Here is a 12927-nt window from a genome sequence, read left to right on the forward strand (position 1 = left end):
ACGGGAGGGCAGCGAGGGGCAGCGAGGGGCAGGGACCGGCTCCCCCGCCCCCAGGAAGCCGCTACTTCATTCCACCCCCCTTTTACCTGCTTCTCAGCTGGGCCTCTCTTCCTCCTGCTTCATGCCACTTGCTGTTCTCTTCATTCATTTTCTTGTTTTAACAGCTTCTTATTTTACTGGTTCCTTTGCCTGGGACGGGTCAGTACCCTAAAGGGCAGGATAATTATGATTTTAAATAGACCTATTGAATAAATCACTTTTGTTGCAATTCCCGCATTGCAGGATTGGACTAGGGTCTCGTGAGCTCCCTTCCAACTCTACAATTCTATGATATCAATGGGGTCCTCAATGGCTGCCTTCTCCCCCCTCAGGTTTGGGAGCAAAGAGGAGTACATGGCCTTCATGAACGAGTTCCTGGAGCTGGAGTGGTCCAGCATGCAGCAGTTCCTGTACGAAATCTCCAACCTGGACACCCTCACCAACAGCAGCAGCTTCGAGGGCTACATCGACCTGGGCCGGGAGCTCTCCACCCTCCACGCCCTCCTCTGGGAGGTCATGCCTCAGCTCAGCAAGGTGCTGCCCCGCCCAGGGTCCCGGGGGAGGGGGATGCGGGGCCCGCGGCTTCTCCCCCCCCCTGACCCCCAGCCCGCCTCTCTTCCCCGCCAGGAAGCCCTCATCAAGCTGGGCCCCCTGCCCCGCCTCCTCAACGACATCAGCCTCGCTCTCAGGAACCCCCACATCCAGCGCCAGCCCAGCCACCAGGGCGAGCGACTCCAGGCCAAGCCCGTCATCCTCCGGGGACCCTCCACCGACATACAGTCCACCTACATGATGCGGGACCTCAACAGGTCAGGCCGGCGGCACGGGGGGGGGCGGAGGGAGGGGTTGCCAGGGACCCCCCGCCGACACGGCTCTTCTGAGCCTGCTCTGCATTTGCGCAGAATGGGAATGGGCCCTGCGGGTCGGGGTGCAGGAGGGACCCGGAAGGCCCCCCCCCTTGCGGGTCTCTGGCCTGACTTTCCCTCTTCCCCCACAGCTCTGTCGATATGCAGCCTTACATGATGCGAGGCATGAACAGGTGAGTCTGGCCTGGACCCAAGAGGAAGGTGGGCTGTGCTGGGCCCAGAGTGCCAGGGGGCTTCTCTCCCTGGGAGGTGGCCCCTCCACCGTTGGCAGGCTGCCCCTTCCCTTTGTGACTGGCTGTGCCCCCTTCGGGGCTCTAGGCAGGCAGGGGCAGGGGGCACTCCCCAGGGCAGTGCCGCCGCTGCCCCCTTTCCTGCCGAGGGGCCTCATCCGGCCAACCCCCATTGCTCTCTCCCCCCTGCAGCTCCATGGACATGACCCGCCTGCCGTCGCCCACCAAGGGCGAGAAGGGGGGCTCCAAGGACATGTTCTTTGTGGCCCGCCCTCCCCTGGCCCGCTCCTCCCCGGCCTACTGCACCAGCAGCTCCGACATCACCGAGCCGGACCAGAAGGTGCTGAGCGTCAACAAGAGCGTCTCCATGCTGGACCTCCAGGACAGCCGCATGAACAGCATCTCCAACCTCCACAGCGCGGGCGACATGCTCAACAGCAGCCAGGCCTCCATCACGGCCGGGCTGGGCCTGCGCCACAGCCGCCTCTCGCAGGGCAGCGGCTCCAGCATCGCCGCCGGCCTGCGCCTCAGCCAGATGGGGGTCACCGCCGACGGGGGCGGCGGGGGCACCTCCTCCTCGGCGGCCCAGCAGCTCAGGATCCCCCTCTCCTTCCAGAACCCCCTCTTCCACATGGCCTCCGATGGGCCGGCCGGCGGCCCCCTCCACAGCCACGCCCACCCGCACCGGCCGGCGGAGGGCAACCCGGACGCCTTCGCCCCCTTCCACGGCTACAGCAAGAGCGAAGACCTCTCGGCCAGCAAGCACATCATCCACAGCCACAGCTACAGCGACGAGTTCACGCGCCAGGGCTCCGAGTTCACCAAGCGCCAGCTCTCCCTGCAGGAGAACCTCCAGAACATGCTCTCGCCCCCCCAGATCACCATCGGGCCCCAGCAGCCCCAGCGCGCAGCCCCGCCCCAGCCCCAGCCCCAGCTCCAGCGGGGCAAGTCCCAGCAGCTGACCGTCTCCTCCGCCCAGAAGCCCCGGCCCTCCAGCGGGAACCTCCTGCAGCCCGAGCCCACCTACGGCCAGGCGCGCCCCCGCCAGCAGTCCGTCAGCAAGGAGACCCCCTCCGCCCTCAAGCCATCCATCACCAAGCAGGTGAGCAGGGCAGCAGAGGCAGCTCCCGGGGAAAGACGCCCCCCCCCCCCGGCCCCTCTTCCCAGGCTCGAAAGGGCAGCTGCCGGTGCAAATGAAAGCCAGGTGGAATCTGGTGGGTCAGAGGGAGTGGACGAGGTGCGGCCTCGAGCCAGAGGCCCTGTTAAGAGTGTGCAGTCATTCGTTACTGTTATCTATTAGACGGATATGCTGACCTCAGGGCGAGTCACAAGACTGCTCCTGCATGCACTTCTTCTCCAGGGAGCCCCAGAAGGCAGGCATGCTTCTCCCGCCCCATTTCCCCCCCCCAACAGCCCTGCGAGGCGGGCGGGGCTGAGAGCCGCTCCCTGTCCCAAGGCCCCCATTGAGCTTCCTGGCGGTCTCTCCCAGGTCCTACCCTGACAAGTCCTCTTCTCTGTGTCTCTGGCTTGCCTTTCCTGTTATTCTGTGTGATAGTAGTAGTAATAAGAAGGTTGGGGGGTCCCTTCCCCCTTAGGTCTTAGAACTTGGGTGTTTTGTCTTTTCTTTTTCCTGGCCCCGCGTGCCAGGAAAATGAGCTGGCAATTTTGGGACTGAGGGGAGGATGGCGCGGATCGCAGCCTGGCCTCAGTCTCTGCATGAGAGAGGGAAGAGGCCATTCCAGTCAGGGCAGAAATGCTCCTGCAGAGCTCAGGGCTTGCCCCGAGTGCAGCTCTCCTTGCCAGGAAGCAGGAGCTCCCTTAAGAGATCAGCCGGTGCCGTCATTGTCGTTTTCGTTCGCTTTGAGCGGGAGAGAAGTCTGCTTTCAGCCCCTAGGACAGCCAGATCATACAGGATCTCAAGATGGTTCTGTCCCCTTGCAGTACATTTGATTGTTCTCTCTTGGTGATTTTTAAAGTTGTATTTTGCTTCACCTGTAACGCACTGTGATCACTCCCATCTGCCTTGGGAGACGAGGGAGGGCTGCGCCTTTGGAACGGAAGGCAAACTGTGGGAAGTTTGCAGTGGCTGCTGTGGCTGCAGAAACCGATAGGGGAGAGACATGTTCAGTTGCAGCCGGGGCAGATGAGGGCATCAGCTGTGCTTCTGCAGATGCACCATGGCATTCATTCTCTCTGTGCTCCTCGCAGCGGTCATTCCTCCTCTGGTTACAGCTGTCGGTCTCCTGGCACTCGTGTTGCCAGCCTTCATCTCACACTTACAGACATCTTTGTACATACAGTAGGCATAAGTATGATAGTCAGTTTGGGTCTTAAAGCCATTAGGAGAGGGATCCCACAGATTTCCTTGAAATGGGTTCTCCTAAATTCTCCCAGGAGTTTTCCTCCCATTTCTGCCACTGCTGCTGCCAGGAGCTTCACAGGAGGAGTTGGCATCTGCCCCTGTTTGCAAAAGCTGCCCAGATTTTGCAGCTTCCTGGGCACGTGCCTCTTATCCCCATCTCTGGCTGCAGGTGCCAATCTCCTCGTGCTTTTCCCACAAGCTTTCGGTGAAGTTTGGGAGGATGAGTGGAGTTTCTCTCCAGTAGGTTTGAGGTGGTCCAGCGTTCCTTTGCTCCTGCCTTGGTATATAAAATTTACATACTGCTTGACTGTAGGAAAACCATAAAATTGTCACTGAAAACATTTGCAGCTGTCGATTTGGAATGGATTAGGTCCCTTTGCCCAGAGTCTGTCAGCTGGAACACAGATTTGGGGAGCTGGTGTTAATCTCTGAAAGACTGTATTTGCTCCCACGAACCCGCCTGGGTTTTGAGATCTCCCAGCATGGCCCTTTTGTTGCCCTGCCACCCTGCCCGGCACCTTTGGGGGGGAGGCGGGACAGGGCCTTCTTGGTGGTGGCTGCTCCCAGGCACCTTGGGAACACCTGGCCTAGGGAGGCCAGGCGGGCTCCCTCCTTGTCCCTCCATCCCAAAAGGCTTTGGGGAACTGGCCACTCTTCATGAAAAGGATTGGTGCCCTGCGGTTTTTATTGTAATTATCTGTATGCTTTAAACAGATTTTAGTAGGCCTGGAAAGGGAGCGGGTGGCACTGTGGGTAAAACCTCAGTGCCTAGGACTTGCCGATCGCATGGTCGGCGGTTTGAATCCCCGCGGCGGGGTGCGCTCCCGTCGTTCGGTCCCAGCGCCTGCCAACCTAGCAGTTCGAAAGCACCCCCGGTGCAAGTAGATAAATAGGGACCGCTTACCAGCGGGAAGGTAAACGGCGTTCCGTGTGCTGCGCTGGGGCTGGCTCGCCAGAGCAGCTTCGTCACGCTGGCCACGTGACCCGGAAGTGTCTTCGGACAGCGCTGGCCCCCGGCCTCTTGAGTGAGATGAGCGCACAACCCTAGAGTCTGGCAAGACTGGCCCGAACGGGCAGGGGTACCTTTACCTTTACCTTTTACAGTAGGCCTGAGCGATATATTGACGTTTGGTTGGTGAAAACCCAACATTGCCCAGCCCTAGCATACAGTCTTAATTCTATTAATTGCTTTTTTATCATTGTTTGTTTCTGTTTTTATTTGTAAGCCACCTTGAGTCCCATCAGGGGGAAATGGTGGGGAATAAACAAATAAATATATAATAATACATTTATTTTATGTATTATTATGTATGTGTAAGCGGAAGTGTGTAGCATCATCTCTGCATTCTGTATGGCGGGTAGTGGCTTTTCTGACTTTTATGTTTGGGGGTCACAGAGGGGCTCCCCCAAACCTTATCTGTGTCAGTTTCCTCCTGCTTCAGTAGCTTTATTTGGTATTAGTTTTTTATTGAAAAGTTATCAATTATTTAAAAAATAAAATGTTACAAAGAAAAGGCGAAGAAAAGAACAAATAAATAGGCACAAAATTGTGTAAAGAAAAAAGTATATATGAAAAATACCTTCATTCATTCTTTTTATTTCCCCCCCTTTTTTTATTTCAAAACCAAAAAAATTTACAAACATCAAATTCAAAATCCATATTCATTTTCTAACATAAGCCTATTACATAGATTACCTAAATTAAAATATATATATTTTATTTTATTTTATACCCTCATTCATTCTTATAGGATACCATGCATAGTATAGGATAATAATTAGCCAACTACATTTTGTATAAACTCATTCTAAATAGTGCCATATTTTTGGTTCCTCAGTAACTTGAGGAACGTAAGGGGCGAGATGTCTAGTGAGGAATCTAATGAGTTCCAGAATTGTTTCTTTGAATAAAATAGGAAAGAATAAAAGTAAAAAAGTGGAAATATATAAAAAATAAAAATAAAAAAATTGTCCAGTAGCACCTTAGAGACCCACTAAGTTTGTTACTGGTATAAGCCTTTGTGTGCATGTGCACTTCTTCAGATACACACGAAAGCTTATACCAAGAATAAACTTAGTGGGTCTCTCAGGGGCTACGGGACAATTTTATTTATTTTTATTTTTTTATATATTTCAGCTGTGTCAGACCAACACGGCTACCTACCTGGAAGTCAAAAGTGTGGAGCTGAGACATCTTTCTCCTCAGAAGAGGCAGGAAGGCGGGCAGAGACGTGGGCGCCCTTCTCTCGCCCAGGCCTTTTCCCTCCCCTGGGGAGGCTCAAAACCTCTCCCTGCCGGGCAGGAGGGTTCAGAGGGCCGCCTCCCTCAGAGCGCTTCAGGACAAGAAGGTCCTTCTCAGTCGCCTCCAGGCAGAACGAAAGAGAGGAACGTTTCCCTCACCAGTCTGAGAGGAGGGCTGGGGGGGCAAGGGGGGGTGTCTCAAAATTCAAGGGTAGTATTAAATCAATCAATCAATATTTTATTGGTACCCTGCCCTCCCCATCCAGAGCTGGGCTCAGAGCAGCTAACATCGTATAAGTAATACAACATGCATAAAAACAAGCAATCAATTGATTAAAATGCATCCACACACACAGACAGAGTGAGGGGGGGAAAGTATTTGATCCCCTGCTAAATTTGCCCTCTGACAAATAAATGACCAGTCCATAATTGTAATGGTAGTTTTTTTGTAGCTGTGAGAGACAGAATAACAACAGGAAAACCCCCAGAAACCCAAAAGACAAAAGTCACAAGATAGATGTGCATTATAATGAGTGAAGTCAGCATTTGATCCCCTATCAACCAGCCAGATGTCAGGCTGCCTGGTATCTTCACTGTATGTAACAAGCTGAGATTAGAAGGAAAAAATTCACCACTGTGCAAGCAGATTTTTATTCTGAAAGTGTGGCCCAGAAAAGCATCCCTCTCCAGAGGATGGATTGGAACTGGCCTCCTGCAAAAACAACAGGAGGGGGTTGTCTTTTTTCTCATATTGTGGAGCATCTCCTATAGCTATGGAAAAGGAATAGTTTCTTCTCTTTTCTCTCAGGATTCAATTCATTGGCCCCTGAAATTCGCTCCACAGAGTCCAGTTTTCGGCAAGGAATTGCGTAGCGAGCCCACAATTTCCGCTCGCATAACAAATAAACAAATCCCACTGATTCTTGTGGGGAAATGTCTGCCGTGTTCCTGACCACGGACTCTGTGGTGCGTCTAGGGAGGTTTCGGTACTAAAGCCTCATGTTCGGATAACTGAATTTTTGCTTGGTGAATATTCGTAAAGTGGGACCTGTGTCCATAATACCTTTTCTTTCCCCCCTCTTTTTGATAACAATTTATTGATTTCCCAAAAATAACAGAACAACAACAAAAAAAGAAAAGAAAAAATCATAGATTAAGCCATCATTTTTTGGTCGACTTTAGTTCCATTATAATATACTTGTGCACATCCATAAAATTGTATATACTTAACAATCCAATTTTAAAACCTTCTTCATCTTATTACAAGTGACTTTTACTAATGTAAAAATCTGTACGCAAAGCTTTAAAATTATGCATTGAACAATTGCCCATTTTTGTAATGTCAGGATCCAGCCTTCCATCTTCAGGCAGACGTCTTCCACCTGACTGCTTAGAGGCTGAAAGGATCTGTGGATTTGTAGCTCGTTGACTGGCTGAACACAAAGAGCGCTCATTAATGGTTCCTCGTCCTCCTGGGGGAAAGTGACCAGTGGGGTGCCTTAGGGTGCTGTCCTGGGCCTGTTGTTGTTCAACGTCTTGATAAACGACTTGGGAGGAGGAACTGAGGGGATGCTCATTCCATTTGCAGATGACACCACATTGGGAAGGGTAGCCAATGCCACAGAAGACGGATTTGGGATTCAAGGTGACCTTAACAGATTGGAGAACTGGGCCCAAACTAACAGAACAAATTTCAATAGGGACAAATTGGCAGGAAGAACCAGATGCACAGAAATTGGATGGAGGACACCTGGCTCACTAGCAGGACATGTGAGAGGGATCTAGAGGTCTTGGTGGATCACAGTGTGATGCAGCAAAAAGAAAAAAGAAAAAAAAAAGCTAAGGCTCTTCTAGGCTGCATCAGCAGAAGTCCAGTGTCCACATCAAGGGAAGTCATAGTCCCACTCTCTTCTGCTTTAGGCAGACCAAACTTGGAATACTGTGTCCAAATCTGGGCGCCACAATTTAAGAAGATGTTGAGAAGTTGGAATGTGAGCGCAGAAGGGCAACCAAGATGATCAAGGGTCTCTAAGAAGCCGAGCCTTAGGAGGAACAGTTGAAGGACTTGGGTATGTTAGGCTGGAGAAGAGGAGGCTGAGAGGAGATAGGAGAGCCATCGTCAAACATCGGAAGGGCTGAACCATGGTAGAGGGAGCAAGCTTGTTTTCTCCTGCTCTGGAGGGTGGGCCTTGAACCAGTGGCTTCAAGTTACAGGAAAGGAGATTCCACATCTGGAAGAGCTTTCTGACAGTGGAAGGGGCTCCCAGGAGAGGTGGTGGACTCTCCTTCCTTGGACGGCCATTTGCAGAACTTTCTCTTGGATGTTCCTCATACATTTGTGAATCCGTATTAAGTAAGAGGTTTTCCCTCAGCTGACACTTATTGTGAACTTGCCCCACCTCCGTTTCTTCCTCTGCATTCTTAGTCTCACAGAGTGCGGATTCACAGGGTTTTGAACGGAGGTGTAAATGTGGAGGTGTTCCTAATGTCTGTGTCTGCTGCGGCAGCATGTTTTGTACTGGGCACGGTCACTGTGGCTGTTTCTCATCCAGTGGGGCCGAGGGGTCATTCTTAGCTCTGACAGTTAGATCTGGAGGGCAGGCTGGATCCGGCCCCTGAAAGAGGAGGCAAAAGGCTTGAGGGGCCCTGTCAGTCCAGGGGGAAGAGCTTGAATGTCCTGCAGCCCACTCCTTGCATGGACAGGCCCAATTCCCACCATCACTTTGCTCAGAGTTGCTTCCAAGCTTCAGGGGTCCATGGACTCTCAGAGGAGAACAGGGGTGTGCAACACAGCAGAGATGAGAGCGATGGGGCCTGGGGGAAGGGGGCTTGGAGGCCCGACTGACTTGCCCCCCCCCCCGTGCCCCTTCTGCCCCTGCAGCAATCGCACACGCCTTCAACGCTGAACCCCGTCATGCCGGCCTCCGAGAGGACAGTCGCCTGGGTCTCCAACATGCCCCACCTCTCGGCGGACATTGAGAGCTCCCACATTGAGCGGGAAGAGTACAAGCTGAAGGAGTACTCCAAGTCCATGGACGAGAGTCGGCTGGACCGGGTAAGGGGGGCACGTTTGGGGCGGAGTGGCCTGCCTGGGCTCCGTGGGGCTGGTGGCGGGGCGGCTTCCGGGCTCGGTTGCAAGACTGCTCCCTCCCTCGCCTGGTGCAGGTGAAAGAGTACGAGGAGGAGATCCACTCGCTGAAGGAGCGGCTGCACATGTCCAACCGGAAGCTGGAGGAGTACGAGCGGCGCCTGCTGACCCAGGAGGAGCAGACCAGCAAGATCCTCCAGCAGTACCAGCAGCGGCTGGAGCAGAGCGAGAAGCGCCTCCGGCAGCAGCAGGTGGAGAAGGACTCCCAGATCAAGAGCATCATCGGCAGGTGAGCTGCAGGTCGGAGCCGCCGGAGGGGAGGGGGAGGGGCAGAAGGCAGGGGTCCCCCCAGCTGGGCAGGGGATCCCCCAGGAGGAGAGGCCCCTGGCGGGGAGGGGCCTGGGGCAGGGGGGCTCCCGCCGGGCCGCCAGGGGAGCCCCCCTTTCCCGCAGCTGCTGGCGGCCCCGGCTCCCGCCGCCTGCCTGCTGGGTGGGGGGGCCCGGATTGACTCCAGTGAAGCCTGTCCCTGCAGGTTGATGCTGGTGGAGGAGGAGCTGCGCAGGGATCACTCGGCCGCCCTCGACGCCTCCGAAACGCGGAAGCGGCTGCTCGACGCTCAGGTGGAAATTACAATGTCATTGTTCTAGCCCATGTCTCCATCGCCATCCCTGTCTGCGTCTCCCCACCCGCCCGCCCTCCCTCCGTCCTCCGCTCACCTCACCCCTGGGCATGCCGCCCCCACCCTGCCACCGCCTGAGTCCGCTTCTGCCTCTCCCCCCTTCTGCATGGCGGGAGGGGGCTGGGCCTGGGCAGGGAAGGAGGGAGGGAGGGAGGGGGGCTCCCCGTCTGCTGACACCTGGCCCCACACACTGGGTAGGGGGACGGGGTTCAGAGTCCCTTTGCCTGGCCCTGCCCAAGTGTGGGTCAGAAGAGGGGCGCTGAGCTGCAGGGGGTGCCAGAAGGGGAGGGGGGAGGGGAGGGGCTGCCTTCCTGCCCACTGGGCCTTTTCTGGCCTGGGATGCCCTCAGTCCTGGGCGCTCCCCCTCTGCCAAGCAGGAGTTCCTCCAGCCGGAGGGTCTGTGTTCAGTTCTGGGGGGGCCCTGGGGGGTGGATGGAGTGCCTGCAATGGAAAGTGAGACCCTCCCCAGAGCAGCAGGGGGTTTGCTGTCCGCATGGCAGATGCCCAAAGAGCCAGGCGGGGCCCAGGGCCAGAGTCTCTGCCCTCCGAAGCCCATCTCCTGTGGGGCGGGCGACCTGGGGAACCATCCATAAGGCTCTTCTTACAGCCCAATGTTTGGCCTGGCTGGGGGGCACACAGGGTCTCCCCCAGCACCCAGGAGCCCTTCCCCCTCCAGCCCCTCGTCCGCCTCCTTGGCATTGGAAAGAGATGGACGGGGGGCTGTGGGAGATGCCCACCTGCCCCTTCTCCTTGCCCTGCCCAGGCCCTCCCCTCCCCACCCTGCCCCACAGCTGCTGGGGGGTCCCTGACCCAATCACTGTGTTTTCTCCGTTTCATCCTAGCTGTTCACCAGGTAACTCTGTATGACTCAGCTTTTCTCACATGGAGGGATCGGGGGGACACCCGCCACTCAGTAGCCGACCAGGTGGGTCCCGTACACGCCCCTTGCCCCTCTCCAGCCCCCCCGTAAGGAGTAGACCCTCTCTTCCCCCTCCCTCCCTCTCCCCTGCCTTTCCTCTTCCTGACCCTCCTTTTTGTCCCTATAGGTGTGGGGGTGATCCTCTAGGGAGACCCCTCTGGGTGCCCACCTGTAGGAGGACAGCCTCATTCTGGGTTCTTGTTTTTTTTGGGGGGAAGGAGGTCCTCAAGTCAAAAGCTTGGCAGTGGGAACCTGCTGCCCATGGGGGGAGGGGGAGGGGTGGGGCGTGGGGGCCCTCCCCCTGAACAGCCCCCTCCCCACATCAGTCGGAGGGAGGGGCGGTTCTGTCCACTTGCAGCAGGAGCAGCCTCTTGGACACCCACCTCCTCCTCCCCCTGGGGAGGCCGGAAGCACCACAGGGGCACCCAGGGCCTTTTCAGCCCCCCAACCCATGCTGCCCGCCCCAGCGTGACCCCAGGCCCCCCGCCTCCCGCACTGCTGCCCGCCCCCCCTTTGTCTTGTGTCTGTCCGCACCACATTCCACTTGGACACCCCGCACTGTCTGTTCCCGGGCGGGAGGGGGGTGTGCATGTGCCTGGGGGGGGCGGGCAGGGTCCTGTGTGCATGGGGGGAGGGTGTGGGAGGACCCCCCTCCACCGGTCTGGCAAGGAGATGGCCAGACGCTCCCAGGCACAGGGGGGCCGGGCGAGTGGTGGTGGACAGCTGGCCCAAGAGGTTAGTGCCAGCCAGGGGGGCGGGAGTGGCGGCATGTGGGGCTGGGGGGTGTGAGGCGCTGTCCCTGGTGAACAGTGGCCATGTGGGGGGGGGGGAGTCCTCCTGATGACACTCCACCCCTTAGAGAGGGAGCCCCAGGATGGGTGAGGGGGCACCTTTGGGGTCACCAGGGAGGTGATAACGGCGTAATCAGGGGCAGTCCTGCCCAGCTTCCTCCCCCCTTGTTGGTGGTTCAAAGGTGGTGGGGGCACTCACCCTGCACAAGGGTCTGGCCTGGGAAGAGGTGAAAGGAATTGTGGGATCTGCAGAAGGGGGGGGGATTCCTGGGTGCTTCCAAAAGGCCTGTCCTGCTCCCCTCTGTTTGCCACTGGTGTCCCCACAGCTCCCTCCCTTTTGCCCCTCGTGGGGGGCTACGGGTGCTCCTGGGAGGCTTGGGGGCTGCCCTTGAGCCTCCTGGCTCTCCTTCCTGGCCTGCCCCCACTGCTCAATCCCTTGGAAAGGGGCGCAGGCAAAGGGCATTCCCTCGCTAGCCTGTATCTCCCACGTGGGGCCCTCCTCTCCCCCTCCTCATGTTCTGCCCCACTCAGCCCAGCCTGGGGCCCCGAGGGTGGGCTAGAAGCTTGGGGTCCGCAGAGGAAGATCCTTCTCTTTCTGAGGGGTGTGCCGTAGTCATGGATTCCAGCGGACGTGTCCAAGTCTGGGCTTGGGAGGACAGTGGCACCCCCAACACAGCCACAGGGAAGCCTGTCCCCACCCCAGTGGGGATGGGGAAGGGGGGCATCAGAGTGGGGGGGGGCCTGCTGCAGCCGAATGGCCTGCACCCACAATGCTCAGGAAGGCCTGTGCTCTGGAAGCACCCTGGGCTGGGGGGTGAGCAGTTCCCCATGGGAGGAAGGGGGCAGGATGGAGGCCTCTGGGAAAGCAGGGGGAGAGGGGGAGCCCCCCGATTCCTGAGACCCAAACGGGGCCTGTCCCGCTGGGGGGCTCAGGGCAGGGCCAGGAAAGGGCGTGCCTACCCAGCGGGGGTTGCTATGGGGAGCTGAAAGAAGGGGCCGAGCCAAGGACACAGCCCAGCCTCAGGCGCTCAGCTCCTGCCGGGGGCCACTTGTGGGCACGGGGGGGGGCCTGCAGCCCTGCCTTCCTTGTGGGGACGCCTGGCTGGCCCCACAGATCCTCCATGGGCCAAGCCCTGGGAGAGCCACAGGGTGTCCCAGCCAGCCCCATGGGGCCCACAGCTGGAGTCCCAAAGCGGCCCCCAAATGGGGGGAGGAAGGTCTTTGGACCCCCTTGGGCTGCTGGGGGGAGGCCGCTTCTATTGGCCTCCGCGGGTGGCGCCACAGAGGGGCCCTAGCGGGAAGGGGGGGCTGCCTTGCGAGAGCCAGCACCCCCCAACGTTAATAAATAAGTGCCCCCTCTTGCCCCCTCTGTTACAGGAGAGGCAGCTTTCCGCCGTGGGTGCAGCAAACCCGCGTCTGAGCGCCGCTATGGGGCAGCCCTGGAACGGGATCCACTCCGGGCAACCGCCTCCGCCCCCGCGACTCCAGATCACGGAAAATGGAGAGTTTCGCAACACCGTGTCTGAGCACTAGCGGCCGCCCCCTGCCTCCCCCCACCTCCCCGAGCCGGCGTGGGGTGGGTGGGGCGGGGCGGGGGTCCGGCCCGCCTGCCTCCGGGTGCAGGGAGGGGGCGGGAGCATTTTCAGGGTGTTTTATAGCAGGACACAGACGACAATCTTAACCCCCATCACACCCTCTCTGACCCCCACCCC

General features: G+C 57.4%; 1 protein-coding gene across 9 annotated transcripts in view; it reads left to right on the forward strand.

Moving 5' to 3' along the window:
• SYNGAP1 (synaptic Ras GTPase activating protein 1) overlaps positions 1-12921 on the forward strand; it is a 56830-nt gene extending 43909 nt beyond the window's left edge. For 5 of the 9 annotated variants that reach the window (XM_083424669.1, XM_083424670.1, XM_083424671.1 and 2 more), the window contains 9 exons: positions 372-573; positions 667-848; positions 1037-1078; positions 1328-2237; positions 8620-8793; positions 8904-9115; positions 9346-9446; positions 10348-10430; positions 12593-12921. In XM_083424669.1, coding sequence (XP_083280795.1) covers positions 372-573; positions 667-848; positions 1037-1078; positions 1328-2237; positions 8620-8793; positions 8904-9115; positions 9346-9446; positions 10348-10430; positions 12593-12748 — 2062 coding nt within the window. In that variant the 3' untranslated portion in view covers positions 12749-12921. The remainder of the gene's footprint in view (positions 1-371; positions 574-666; positions 849-1036; positions 1079-1327; positions 2238-8619; positions 8794-8903; positions 9116-9345; positions 9447-10347; positions 10431-12592) is intronic. The other 4 variants (XM_083424676.1, XM_083424673.1, XR_014507519.1 and 1 more) reach the window with 3 other exon arrangements.
• Positions 12922-12927: the final 6 nt, after the last annotated feature.

Source organism: Podarcis tiliguerta (genome assembly GCF_965153285.1).
Source record: "Podarcis tiliguerta genome assembly, chromosome: 2".
In the NCBI taxonomy this organism is placed as follows: Eukaryota; Metazoa; Chordata; class Lepidosauria; order Squamata; family Lacertidae; genus Podarcis; species Podarcis tiliguerta.